This window comes from Delphinus delphis, chromosome 20 (assembly GCF_949987515.2).
Source record: "Delphinus delphis chromosome 20, mDelDel1.2, whole genome shotgun sequence".
NCBI lineage: Eukaryota > Metazoa > Chordata > Mammalia > Artiodactyla > Delphinidae > Delphinus > Delphinus delphis.
In genome coordinates this window covers 8061810-8075872 of record NC_082702.1, presented here as the reverse complement: position 1 = coordinate 8075872, position 14063 = coordinate 8061810, and the positions used below count along the sequence as shown (strand labels likewise).

The window sequence follows — 14063 nt, the reverse complement described above, 5'->3', positions numbered from 1 at the left end:
TTGAGCCACTCATAAAGGTCACTGAGGGGATTAGGAGGCTCCGTGGCTAATCTGTCAGCTTAACCAGGTCCTGTCCCGGAATGTGTCCCCACCTGCCTAGCTCAGGGAAGGCGAGTGAGGACCAGGCCCAGACACCACCTCAGACCTGATAAGGGACCTGCCCGTTTCGGGGGTGCCCAATATCTCCTTCCGAGCCAGACCCCTGCACGCGCTTTGCCTGCAAGGAATGGGAATGAAAGGTGGGGGAGGGGAAATGTCCTCAGATGCGAGAGAACTTGGAGAGGAGGGAGGATTTTAAGAGCAAGAGTATGAGAGGAGGGGGAAGCGAGTCACAGAAGACAGAAAGGACTCTGAGAAGAGGGAAGGAATCAGAGGTGGGAGGATGCTGAGGAAAGGGGAATTGTAGCGGAGAAGGATGCTAAAATAAGGGGAGGACTTTTGGGGAGAGAGAGAGGAGACTGAGAGGCAGCCTGAGGCAGGAAGGCGGAGCCTGTGCTTTCACTGTATTTGGCCTTCCTCTGTTGTCCCGTTCTCCACGACTGAGACTAAAAAGCGCAGCATTTGGAAGAAAAAAATAAGTCTTTTGTTTCACCACTCCTTGACTCTGAAGAGGCTGAGGTGGATGGGGAGGTCAAGGGAGCGGGTAAGAAATGGGTCTGGAGATCGGAGGAGCCAGTACCCGGAGGAAGGAAGCCAAAAGAAAGCTGAGCCAAAGCTACTCCCGGTTGCGTGGCAACCGCTGCAGTCAAAAGCCAGCTGGGCCGGCTAGGAGGTGTGGCTCACGGAAATAACCGAGGGTCGTGGCCCCGCCCCCTGGCAACAAGCCCAACAAAGGGCCGCCCCCTAGCAACGTATTGCTAGAGGCGGGGCTCAGTTGACCTGGTATCCTAGGGCCCAGAGCCCTTGCGCAGGCGTAGTTCTCTCTGCTTCTGCTTAGTCCCACCTCCACGCAACTCCTTTCCGAGGCTTCTCATTGGTAAGCAAGCCAGCCAAGAGCCTTCTTTAGTTTCTGAGGCGGGGCCCGGCCCCTGCTCGCACTTCGATTGGCCCCACAGACCGTCTACCTCCGGCCGGACATTGCTACGTCTACTCCTTGCGCGTCTATTGGCCCTGGAGGACGATTCTTCGGTATCGGAGGCGGAGCAGACGAGAGGGCCCGCCGTGGATTTGGCGGTGTCAAAACGAGGGGCGGTCCCTACTGGCGGGGAGGTTGGGAGGCGAAGGGAGAGTCTTTTCAGCGCTGAGGACTGGCGCTGAGGAGGCGGCGGTGGCTCCCGGGGCGTTTGAGCGGGCTCACCCGAGCCCGCGGGCCAACGCGGATCCAGGCCCGACCGGCGGGACCGCCCCGGACTCCCCGCGGGCCTTCCTAGCCGCCATGGAGGACGGTGTCTATGGTAAGTCGGAGAGGGGCGGGGCCGTCTGGGAGCGGATGGAGCGTTTCGGCCCCAGCCTTCTGCCGCGAGCGTTCTTCCCGGCGCGCGCCCTGCGAAGCTGTTCGGCTCCGTCGTCACTTCGCTTTTGTGGGGCACGGGACGGGCTTCCGGCGGGGCAGGAGAGTGGGGCGTTCCAGGCCATTGTTTGGGCCGAGCCTGTTTCCGGTGGCAGCGGGAGGGGGTGGGAGCGGCGGAGGCGAGGCCGGGGAGGAACCATTCCCTCTGGAGGGGCCGGGCGAGCCCAGTGCCTGCTGGGAGAGGGGAGGGGGCTTTTGGGGACGCTGGGGTGAGGAGAGATCTTGAGGGCTACAGATTCCGCTAAGGCGGGGACGGGGGCCTTCGATGCCCCGCCCCCTTCCTCAACTCTTGCAAGCTGTCATCAGCTTCGCCTGCCATAGTTACTTTCCATGGACCCAGGAGTCCGGACACCCAGATCCACAGCTACCTCGCCAAGAATGGAGGCAGAAAACCAAGGCCTCAGCCTCCTTTCAAGTAATGGACCGAAGTTCAAGCTTCCAGCCCTTTTTTCCCCACAGACCTAAGAGTTCAGGCTCCCAGTCCCCTTCTCCCCTAGGACTAAAGAGTCTAGGTTCCTAGCCCTTCGTCCCCTGGACTGAGGAGTCCAGGCTGTACCCCGTCTTCCAGTAGACAGGAGGCTGGACTCTCATTCTCCTCCTGCCCCCGAACCTAGGAGCCCTGTCCTCCCCCAGATTTCAGAAGTCCACGCTCCCAGTCCCCAGAACTGACCTCCTACCCCTGATCCCCTCCTCCAGAACCCCCGGACCTGACTCCGGAGGAGCGGATGGAGCTGGAGAACATCCGGCGGCGGAAGCAGGAGCTGCTGGTGGAGATCCAGCGCCTGCGCGAGGAGCTCAGCGAAGCCATGAGCGAGGTGGAGGGTCTGGAGGCCAATGAGGGCAGGTGAGGGCTGGGGCAGGGAACCTGGGGGTCACGAGGCCAGGCCAGGGCCAGGGATGCCCAGGCATTGACCCTCCACCCTCCGTTCTCTGTCCCTGTAGCAAGACCTTGCAACGGAACCGGAAGATGGCAATGGGCAGGAAGAAGTTCAATATGGACCCCAAAAAGGTGCTTGGGGCCACAGCGCTGGGATCAGCCAGGCAGACATCCAGACGGGGGATTCTGGCATCTCTGTTCAGAAGTATGGTGCTTAAAGGTCTACCTTAGGTGCACGGACGTGGTCCTGATCCCTGGATTCAGATATTGGCTGCATTTGTTCCTGGGCTGGAACTTCCGCCCGGGGGGGTCTTCTTCCCCTTTTTGCTCATATTCTAGGGCCCACTTCTGTTGTCACCTGGAGTCCCCAGGGGGAGCTCGATTGAGTCTGGTAGGGAATATGGACAGAGATGTGTACAGAAGAGTGTTGACGAGTGCCATGACAGAGAGAGAGAGAGGTACCAGGGCTGTGGACACTCAGGGCAGCAAGCCTGGTGGCATCAAGGAGGGCTTCCCTGAGGAGGGTATATTCGGGTCAAGTTTGAAGGATGAGTTAGTATTCACCAGGTGGAGGAAAGATGTTTGTTCGTTCATTCAGTCATTCATTTTACACCCATTTCCTGAGGCCTCCCTCGGGCCTGCCCCTCTGCTAGGCAATGCTGAGGACCCAGAGAAGAGTTTGACCTTGCCTTGCCCTCAGGGAGCCCCTAGACATGGATACCATGATCCAGAGTGAGATAGCCACAGTGGTGGCCCTCGTGGCATCAGGAGAGCCTGAGAAAGCCTTAGTCCAGCCTGAGGCTTGGCCCTCACAGCCCTTGGTGGACTGCTGTCTACTAACAGTTTCCAACTTTATTCTTCTTGTCCAAAGCAATGGTAGTTTGTTCAGTCATTCAGCAAACATTCATGGAGCTGCTGTTCCTTGCCAGACCCTGCTTCCCGCGGGGGGGGGGGGGGGGGGGGGGGGGCTGGAATTAACCAGGCAAAGGCAGAGGGAACAGTAGATGCAAAGGCTAAGACGTGGGACGGATGGTATTTAAGGACCTGGGAAAAGCCTGAAAGTAAAACTCGGCCCCACTCCGTTGAGGGTGGGGGTGGCTTTGGAGGCTCTGGTTTCTGAGGATGTGGGGGGAGGGGCGTGGCTTTCTGAGTACCCAGCCCTGAGACCCAGCTCCCACCCCCCAGGGGATCCAGTTCCTGGTGGAGAATGAACTTCTGCAGAACACACCCGAGGAGATCGCCCGCTTCCTGTACAAGGGCGAAGGCCTGAACAAGACGGCCATCGGGGACTACCTGGGGGAGAGGTGAGACCTGCCCCCTTCCCCCCCCCCGCCCCCCCCCCCCACCTCCTGCTTGGCTTCTCACCTCGGCCCCATGCACCCAACTCCTCCCGAGAAGAGGCCCTGATAGATCAGCCTTGTGACTGGATTTTGACAAAATGGGCTGACAGGAGTCTGGGGGAGCCTGGGACCTTCTGGGGAACCTGGGAACCATCTGTGAGCGTCTGGGGGGTGTGGGACCTTTGTGGACATGTGGGCAATGTGGGGACCTTCCATTTAGGTCTGGGGACAGTGGAGAACATCTGTGGGTGGCGTGGGAGCGTGAGAATGGTGTGTAGACAACTGGTGTGCATGGGAATGATGTGGACCGCTAGGAAGTGGGGCACGGGACGGGCTGGGATGCTTAGGGATTGTGTGGACATCTAGGGTGTGTGGAACTTTCTGGATATCTGCAGTACAGAGACCGTCTGTGGACATCTGGGGTGCATAGGGACTGTTTGGGGAGTCTGGGGGTCACCTCTAGATTTCTGGGGATTGTCTGTGGACATCTGGACTGCATGGAGATGGTCCGGGTATCTGGCATTGTGGGGATCGTTTTGTGGACATCTGTAGTGCACTGGGATTGTCCATGGACCTATGGGGGATGGGGGACCATCTCCACAGGGCATCTGTGGAACCTGGGGCTCATCGGAGAGAGGTGATGGCCAGCAGAGCACGTGTTTGCTGCATTTCTCCCCACTGAATAGAGGTCCAGCCACACCAGGGTTCTCGAGGCAGACAGTCCTCCCAAGAGCCTTCTGAGTTTCCCTGCCCTGGTGCCAGGCCTGTGATGGGGGCTTGGCCAAAACTTTCACCGGCTACAGGGGTAGCCTCTGTGCAGAAGAGGGGGCGCAGCCTCCCCACTCCTTCGCCTCCTGTCCACGCCCACCTCCCCACGCCCCTTCCTGCACGTGACTTTGTCCCTGTCCTCCCAGGGAAGAGCTGAACCTGGCAGTGCTCCACGCCTTCGTGGATCTGCATGAGTTCACCGACCTCAATCTGGTGCAGGCCCTCAGGTGAGAGGGACGAGGCTGGGAGGGCAGGAAGGTGCCTGTCAGGGCTTTCTTTCCAAGTGATGATCCCTACTCAGCACAAAACAGCAACAGAAATTAGGGAATGGATTGCCTTTACATGACACCAAAGTCCACGGTGGGGCTTCCTCCCGGCATACCTGTATCCAGGTGCTCAAATGCTGTCAGAAGGACAACTTTCTCCTTCTCTTGATTGTGCTCCCCATGGTGTGGGCATTGCTCGCCACAGACCCTCCTCCCACATGATAGCAGAAGGCCCTAGCAACCATCAGACCCGTTCAGCAACCTTAGTAGAAAGAAGGAGGGTGTTTCCATATAAATCCACCAAAAGTCTCATGGCCGATGCTCAGTGGTCAGATTGGCCACAAGCGTGGAGCTCTCATTGGCCAGTTCCTATCACGGGGACTGAGAGTGGGGAGCGGGTCCTGCCAGTCCTGGCATCGACACCCGGCCCCTCTCTGACGCAGGCAGTTCCTCTGGAGCTTCCGCCTCCCTGGAGAAGCCCAGAAGATTGATCGGATGATGGAAGCCTTTGCCCAGCGCTACTGCCTGTGCAACCCGGGGGTTTTCCAGTCCACAGGTGGGGGCGCAGGCTGCTGGGTCCTGGGGAAGGAGGGAGCTGGGGGCTTGACCTCTCGGGTCCTGGGGGCCCATATGCCCCAGTCATCACCCCCTGACTGTCCAATGCAGACACGTGCTACGTGCTGTCCTTCGCCGTGATCATGCTGAACACCAGCCTTCACAACCCCAACGTCCGGGACAAGCCGGGCCTGGAGCGCTTTGTGGCCATGAACCGGGGCATCAATGAGGGCGGGGACCTGCCTGAGGAGCTGCTCAGGGTCAGGCCCCCCCCTCCCCCTCCCCCAGCGCCCTCAGCCCTGTCCCTCTTCCTGCCGCAGACCCTCCTCCCTGCGGGTCTCCTAGTGCCTGAGCTCCCCACCCGGGATCATCGTCTCGCCCGTGGACAGCGTGGTCATGCCAGCATGTCCATTTCTTTCCTCTTTCTCTCTCTCTGGCTGGCTGTCTTGTCTCTCTCTTTCTCTTTTCTGTCTCTCTCTGGCTCTGTGACTCTTTCAGGGTCTTGGTGTGTCCCATTCTCCACCTGCCTGTCGGTCTCTCTCAGAACCTAGCAGCTCTTCCTATGTCTGTGTTTCCACATATTTTTTTAATCTTTCCTCCTCTTTCTCCTCCCTGGGGCTCCCTCCACTCTTCTGCCTTCTGCTTCCCTTTTCTCCCGGCCTCCTCCCTCCCTGCACCATCCCATCTGCCGTCCCACCCATGGTCTCATTGGCTCCCTGGTTGCTGGAGCCCCCTCCCCACTGCCAGGTAGCCCTGGGAGGGTCCCAGGAGCCTGGGATTGCTGACCATGCCTTCGCCCCTCAGAACCTCTACGACAGCATCCGAAATGAGCCCTTCAAGATTCCTGAGGATGATGGGAATGATCTGACCCACACCTTCTTCAACCCGGACCGGGAGGGCTGGCTCCTTAAGCTGGGTACGTCCCTTGCTGACTCTGCTGGCTGCCTCTGCAGGGGGGAGGTTAGTGGGTCCCAGGCTGTGGACTCAGCTTCTCACATACCCGCTATGTGACCTTAGGCCAGCGATTCCACCTCTCTGAACCTCAGTTTCCACATCTGAAAAATGGGCCGAAAATGAGTTCAGCCCTGTGTGCCGGGCCCAAGCCCAGGGCCGGGCTTGTATTCAGCGCTCCCTCACCCCTTGTGTTCACCCATGCATGTTTACGGAACCCCTTCTTTGTGCCAGGCCCTGGTTTAGGCACTGAGGACACAGCCGAGAACCAGATCGCCCAGTCCCCATCTGGGGGGAGAGTGTTCACTCGGGATGCTCTCAGCTGTAGTGAACAGAAAATAGCCCAAGGGGTTGGGATGCCTGGGAGCCTGTTACCTCACTTGGAGGGAACTCCTGGGGGTCCGAGGCAGACCGACTATGACACTCTTGCATTTATCCCCATGGTATGTTACCTCCTTATCAGCCCAGTAGCGTAGTGGCTGTTCTAGGGGCGTCGTACCTCCCCAGAACATCTCCCTTAGTCAGAAAAGAGCCTGCAGAAATGAGGAAAAGGGTCTCAGAGTACCCCGGTGGACTTCTCAGCTGGTTGGATTGGTTCCTGGTGGGGGGCGGGGCCGCACCCAGGCTGGCTTAGGTGAATCGGGAGCCCCTGGCCCCGATGGGGTGGATGGGGCAGGGGCCAGCGACCCTTGGAACACGTGGCACCGGCAAATTCAGGGTTAGTTAGCGGAGGTCTGACAGGTACAGCTGGCTGAGGACTGGAGTGGTTCTCAACCCTGGCTGCCCAGAGATTCACCCGAAAACCGCAATGGCCAGTCCACAGACTTGTGACTGCTGGGGGCAGGATAGGCCATCAGTCATGTTGAAAGCTCTCCAGGTGGTTCCAGTGCATGGCCCAGGTTGAGAGCCATTGGCTCGGAGCTGGGCCTGGTTGTAGTAGGTGCCCTGGGAGGGTCAGCGGTGGCTTTTTTTTTTTTTAATTTGGCTGCGCCAGGCGAGCTCCTTAGTTGCGGCATGCATGTGGGATCTAGTTCCCTGACCAGGGATGGAACCCGGGCCCCTTGCATTGGGAGCGCGGAGTCTTATCCACTACACCACCAGGGAAGTCCCAGCGGTGGCTTTTTAATGGAGGAGCAGTGAGTGACTGCCCCAGGGAGACAGAGAATCTGGTGAGGAATTATAGTCCGGCGTCGACTGAAGGCAGCCCAGACAGTGGGAGGGCCCAGAGGAAGCTTCCAGCCTGGCACAGGGTCAGGGCAGGACTTTGCTCCGTTCACATCTCATCATCCACACTGCCTCCCCCGCCGCATGGAATTCTGCTCCTAAATGGAGGAATCGCTTCTCCAGCCACAGTAGCAGGTCCCTGGTGCATAAAAAATGCGAACCACTCCTTCCAGACAACTTGCTGGGGTGGAAGGATTCCTGAATCAGCTCCGAAGGAGGTCTGCGGAGTCTGGGAGGAATTTAGATTCTTCAAGGAAGGCCAAATGGTGCCCCTGGCAGTGAGTGGGTGGGAAGGAAAAGCAGGAGGGGCAGCTTCCTGAGGAACTGGTTCTCTTCCAAACCGCGCCCAGCAGTAGGAATCCTGCCCATTTCTTGGATGAGGAGATTGAGGCTCGGTCACTGTCCAGCAGCCACTGGGCAGAGGTGGCCTTGGACCCAGATCTCTGACCAGAGCACGTCACAAGGTCATTAGAAGAAGGCACCTCTTAAACACTGAAATACAGGAAAGGGAATCTGTGGTGGCTATATTCACAAAGGTGGTTAATAGAAGTCATTATTACTGCAGTTTAATCCTTGCGGGATCATAGGGAGCCCAGAAGCGGGTCACTTGGAAGCAGGAAGGTGTGGGCTGGAGTGGGTCTCTAGACTGGAGTCCACAGAGGGCAAGTGGTTGTCCTAAGGTCACACGGCCAGTTTGTACTGGTGCTGACATGAGTCCCCAAGCCCACCTTGGCCCACCGACTGGGGGTTTTGTCTTCTGCCTCGTGGGGATGACTTCCCTACAGAGACATCTTCACCGTGGCAGTGGAAGGCCCTCCTGGCCTGGGATACACGCTAGGGGGTGGGCCGGAGCTGGGCACTGGCGCAGGAGGTGCTCTTGGCCGCCTCAGTGCGGTTCAGCATCCTCAGCCTTCCGGGGTGGGAGAGGGTCAGGCCATTCCTCCCTCATGTGGATGTAACTGGTTTTCTTCCCTCTCTCTCCCTCCCTCCCTCCTTCTCTGCGTGTTTCTCTCTGCTGTTTCTGTCAATCTCTGTGCCACCCCCTGCGCATCCCTTCCCTCCCCAACCCTGCGGCTCTCGGGGGCACCCCATTCTTCCGCCTTCCCTTCTCGCCTGGTCCTGCCTGCTTTCTCGCTGTCTGCCCCAGGAGGTAGGTACAAGGCCGGCCCGTCCTTGCTCCCCGACATGACACAAGGGGAGGGGGCTGCCCTGGCCTCGGGCCTATAGCTGGGGGGCTGAGGGCCCTGACCCGAGTCGACAGACAGGCTTAGAGAGTGTAGAGCCGCAGGCTGGGGGTGGACCGGTTCCCGGGGCCCCGACATCACGCCTTGTCCTGCTCGTCTTCCCACGCATCGCTCTGTCCGAGGCCCTGACAGCCCCACCTTCCCTGTGCTCGCTCTGTCTCTCACCCCCCACCCGCCCCCGTCCCCGCCCTCCCAGAGGTCCCATCCCCCTGTTGAGCCCAGGCCCCCTACCCCCCTTCCCTTCCAGGGGGCCGGGTGAAGACGTGGAAGCGGCGCTGGTTTATCCTCACGGACAACTGCCTCTACTATTTTGAGTACACGACGGTGAGGGCGGGGCCAAGGGGCAGGGGGCCGGACTCCCGAGTCTGCGGGAGGCAGGGGCTGGGGGGTTGGGGGGAGACTGGAAGTCTGAATCCGGTCAAACTCGTTGTCTCAGGACAAGGAGCCCCGAGGAATCATCCCCTTGGAGAATCTGAGCATCCGCGAGGTGGACGACCCCCGGAAACCAGTAAGACCCTCCCTGTGCCCCGTCCTGCCGTGTCGGGGGGTCTCCCCTGTCCCCAGGGCTGGCTCTTCCCAGCTGCCCATCGTCTCGTGTCTACCCAGAACTGCTTCGAGCTCTACATCCGCAACAACAAGGGGCAGCTCATCAAAGCCTGCAAGACAGAGGCAGATGGCCGGGTGGTTGAGGGGAACCACATGGTGTACCGGATCTCGGCCCCCACGCAGGAGGAGAAGGACGAGTGGATCAAGTCCATCCAGTGAGCCTGCGCCCCGGAGTCCTTGGGGAGGGGGTGGCCGGGGGCCCAGGCCCCTCGGCCCTCACCCTGGGATCCCGCCCCTTCTGCAGGGCCGCCGTGAGCGTGGACCCGTTCTATGAGATGTTGGCTGCGAGGAAGAAGCGGATTTCCGTCAAGAAGAAGCAGGAGCAGCCCTGACCCCCTGCCCCCAACTCTATTATTTATTACGGAGCTGCCCTGCCCGGGTGGCCGGACCCCCGGGCCCTGGGGCTGCGGATCCCGGTTCCCCGTTTGGAAAACTCGTCTCCTCTAGCTCCTCTTTCATTATTTGTAATTAATACGCTGTTGGTAATCTTATGAATTATTTAACCATTCGCGGCCTGCGGACCCCTCATCTCTTGGGGTTGGTGGAGCTGGCCTGGTAACGCGTGAAGAAAGGGTGCTGTCCGTGCAGCCGAACGAGCCGGGCGTCTCCTGGATGGCTCAGTTCTGGTTTCACCCATAGCCCGCGGGGGTGGAGTAAAGGAAGAAGTTTAACTGGGTTGGCGTGAGCGTTGTATTAGAACTGAAGGGTGCTGAGAATGCAGGTATGCAGAGCTTCCGGGGCGAGGTCTGCCATTCATTCTAGACATTACTTGACAGCCAGGCGCCGGGCAGACACTCATCCCACCTTTGCTCTCATGGGCTTGTGGTCTTTGAGGGGCAACAGATAATATCTGATCGGCTGGGCTAGAGGTCAGTGGTGTCGGGAATAGGTTGGGACCAGTGTAGGTGGGGCGGGGCTTTGGGGCCAAGAGGGTGGGACTCTGGGCCAATGGAACCGGGTTTCTCAGCCACTAGAGGATCATCCTTTGGAAGACATTTTACACCACGCAGGGGTAGTGCTGAGAACCGGCATTTTTATGACATCTCCTTTCCCGGGAATCTGACCGCTTGCAGAAGTGTAAGGACCGCATTCTTTGAGGGTGAAACCTTGGGGGGTGGGGTACCCTTGAGCCCCAGGTCCAGGCTTGTCCCCCTTTGCCTTCCAGCTTGGGGTGTGCGTGGTGTCCCCAAGGAACAAAAGCACGTGGATCCCGAGAAGGGTGTCGGGAGACCCCGTCTCTCTCCTACGTCCAGATCTGCAGCTGAGGAGGATTTAGTACGAGAAACCACAACTCCAGACAGGCCCAGGACCAAGCCCCTGCTGCAAGGGAAGCCTGTCGTCCCAGGGCGTGCCTGAACTGCAGTTACCCTCCGTGTCCCCAAGGGATCTAACTCCTAATTGTTGAGTGCTGCCAGTGGGGTGTGGAAGATCCCGGGTCTCAGGCGTTGACCCGGCCCCGCCCTTGGCCACAGACATCAGCGGGTGTGAAAGCTCCTAATCGCTGTAACAACTCCAAGGTGGTGCACCCAGCCCTCCCGGGAGACTGCCAGACTACAATTCCCAGCAAGCTATGCGGCGCTGGCCGCGCCACTGTCGGGAGAGCCATTCTGGAGGTCTCCTGGGAAATGTAGTTTCTTAAGACTCCCATGTTGGGTTTCCCTTCGGCTGATCCCCTGCCCCCCACTTCCTCAGGTTGGGAAACAAGGCCCTGCCTGACCGCTTCCACCCCAGGGGCTGATGGGGAATGAAGTTCCCAAATGAGGAGATGGAATTCCCAACTCCTCAAAAATTCCACAGAAATGGAGTCATTGACCCAAGAAAGTCATGGGAAATGAGGTCCTGGGTCGATGGAGGGTCCCACCACTGTCTCCCCCTGTGTTGCTCTGCTCCATGGAATGAACCCATAGGTACCGAGTGCCTGTTGTGGGTAAGTAGCTGGCTCAGTGGAGATGCCCCAGAAGAGCATTCCAGGCAAAGGCAACAGCATGTGCCAGGGCAGGGAAAGGCACATTGTGTCGGAGTAGCTGACAGCATGTTGGTGTGCCTGTACGGTGCTGGTGGAGTGGGGCTGGGGTGATGGGAAATGGAGGAAATGCCTGGGCCCAATCATTTGGGGCCTGGACAGCCATGTTAGGACTTTGAATGTCCTCTTAGCTGATGGGAAGCCATCCAAGGTCATGACACAGGAGAGTGATGTATTTGGGTTGATGTTGCAGGAGGGGGCCTTTGGCTGTTGCAGGAGAGTAACTTGGAGGTGAGCAGGGGCAGTAGCAGGGAGGTAAGTTAGGAGGCTGTGCTGTCATTCTGGTGTAAGAGGGTGTGGCCATAGACTTGGAGAGACCCGGACCCGCAAGAGTCCTCTTGGAAGAGGAGCCAGCAAGACTTGCTGAGGGCTGGGTCAACTCTGGGATTCTAGCTTGAGCAGCTGGTGAATGGCAATGTCATTTACTGAGATGGCTAAAGAGGGGATTTATGGGGGGAGAAATCAGTGGTTCTGTTTTAGCCAAATTAAGCTGGAGATGCCTGTGGAACATTAAAATCAGACTCCAGTCTCCTCAGAATTGTCCTTCAGTTTTGCCCCCAATCCGTCTTCTCCCCAAGGATGGAGAATTCTGGCTTTCAGCTCCCTCCTCTCCCAGGACCTCATACTCCCAACCCCCTTGTTACGGGTTGAACCATGTCCCCCACAAATCCATATATTGAAGTCCTAACTCCCAAAACCTCAAAATGTGATCTTATTCCAAAATAGAAGCATTGCAGATACAATTAGTTAAGACAAGGTCATTAGTGTGGGCCCTAATCCAACTTGACTGGTGTCCTTATACAAAGGGACATTTTGGACACAGAGACACACATGCAAGGAGAGAAGGCCATGTGATGACGAAGGCAGAGATCGGGGTGATGCTTCTGCAAGCCAAGGAACACCAAAGATTGCCAGACAGCCACTGGAAGCTAGGAGACAGGCCTGGAACAGATTCTCCCTTAGAAGGAACCAACTCTGCCGACACCTTGATCTTGGACATCTAGCCTCCAGAACTGACACAATAAAGTCTGGTTTAAGCCACTCAATTTGTGGAACTTTGTTACAGCAGCCCTAGTGAGCTAATACACCCCTTCACCCTCAGACCCAGGAAGTCCAGGCCCCCAGCCCCCTCCTCCCTCAGACCCAGGAGCCTAGGCTCTCGCTGCCTAACCTGGCTGGGTTCCATGCAGCACCCACCCTGGGCAGACATGTTACAACATCAGTTCAAGAACCACCAGATCTATCAGAAGTGGCAGTAGGGGACAGAGGCAAAACCTAATCCTCTCATTCGCTCTTTCTCCATCGCCCACAACTTACATGTGACCCTAATGCTCTCATCATCTTAATTCCTAAGCCAGGAGTCCACACAGCATCCCAGCTGGGTCCCCACTCCTGACCCCTCCCTCGTCCCTCATCCAAACTGCTTCCTTCATATACACAAATGAATCTGGTACCAAGGTGACGGCGGGTGGGGGTGGGAGGAAGACAGGTTGAAGCCAGGAGATCAGAGATGCAATGACAGACCCAGTCAGAAGAAAAAAAGACAAAGATGGACACAGAATCAGTCAAGAGACCAGGACAAACTGAGAAAAAGAAATCGAGACAAAAACCCGTGGCAGAAAGACATAATAGAGACAGGAAGGTGACGGGGACACGCAGACAAGGAGAAAGAAGTAGAGATGGGGTGATACTCAGACGAAGAAATAGATGAGAAGAAAGAGGCTGAAGACATGGGATGGGAAAACAAAGACAGAACTGGGACCGGGTGAAATAGGGAGATAAAGGGACAAAAAACAGAGAGAAATTTGAATGGAGAGGTTCAAGTAGGGGGAAGGCAAGAGAATGTCAGACAGGTGGGTGGTCACATGAAGAAACAGGTAAACTGAGGCACAGTTACCATGGGCAGGGAGATAGATTCTGACCCTCGAGGCAGAGGGTCTGTGCCTCGAGGCACAGGCAGTGCCGTTCTGAGGTGTGTGGGATGTGGCCATGATCCAGTGTGGGTGCTGGCAGGTCATTTCTGAGCATTTTCCTCACCAGCACTGGCCCTGGGACAGCTTCTGGCCACCTTGCAGAAACCCAGCTCTGACCATAACCTGCCACCTTCCCGAACCCTCGCCGGCTCCTCGTCACCTCCTGAACTGTAAGTTGAGGCTGCAGCAGAAGTTGGTGATGCCGACACCAGACTGAGATCCAGAGAAGCGGAGAAGCCGGGGGTCTCGCTGCCACACAGGCATTTCTGCCTTTCTGAGCCTCGATGTTCCTGTCAGATGGGGCTGTGAGGATGGCCATATCTCCTGGACAGCACCCAGTCCCTGCAGCCTCCCCTCTTCATCTCCCGAAACACACACATGCCCCACGTTCCTCCAAAAAGTTGTTTTTTGTCTTTTTTAAATAATGTGAAAATGCCACGCGAAGGTTTGAACCAGAGGCCCCTCCAGGGGCCAGGCTGGGGTGGGAAAGGGGAGACGCGAGATGGGGGGGTCCAGGTCCCTGAAGCCTTCGGCCCCTGTCTGGGGCTGGGAGTGGGTGAGGAGGGGCCTCCACTGTGCAGAGGGGCTCCAGGCCCTAAAGAGTTCAGTTCAGTTCCGAGAAAGGCGGCTCTCCAGGGAGGGGTGAGGGGCGTCCTGCCTCATTTGGCACCGAGGGGGTCAAGGGGCTCAGGGGAGCCGTCCGGGGGGCTGGGGGGCGGAGGGCCA

At 58.0% G+C, this 14063-nt stretch overlaps 1 protein-coding gene across 5 annotated transcripts; it reads left to right on the top strand.

Moving 5' to 3' along the window:
* Positions 1-1174: 1174 nt before the first annotated feature.
* On the top strand, positions 1175-12404 carry CYTH2 (cytohesin 2). Of its 5 annotated transcripts, XM_060000704.1 has the most exons (15): positions 1176-1394; positions 2207-2354; positions 2453-2519; positions 3573-3691; positions 4642-4722; positions 5205-5317; positions 5428-5576; positions 6121-6233; positions 8981-9059; positions 9172-9243; positions 9342-9496; positions 9586-10418; positions 10507-11268; positions 11558-11619; positions 12171-12404. In XM_060000704.1, exons 1-12 carry the CDS (start codon positions 1376-1378, stop codon positions 9671-9673), a joined length of 1203 nt encoding a protein of 400 aa, XP_059856687.1. In that variant the 5' UTR covers positions 1176-1375; the 3' UTR covers positions 9674-10418; positions 10507-11268; positions 11558-11619; positions 12171-12404. The 5 variants fall into 5 exon arrangements, with proteins under 5 accessions (XP_059856691.1, XP_059856687.1, XP_059856689.1 ...); XM_060000708.1 differs by having other exon boundaries at positions 1175-1394; positions 6121-6232; positions 8983-9059; positions 9586-11268; XM_060000706.1 differs by having other exon boundaries at positions 9586-11268; positions 11558-11595.
* Positions 12405-14063: the final 1659 nt, after the last annotated feature.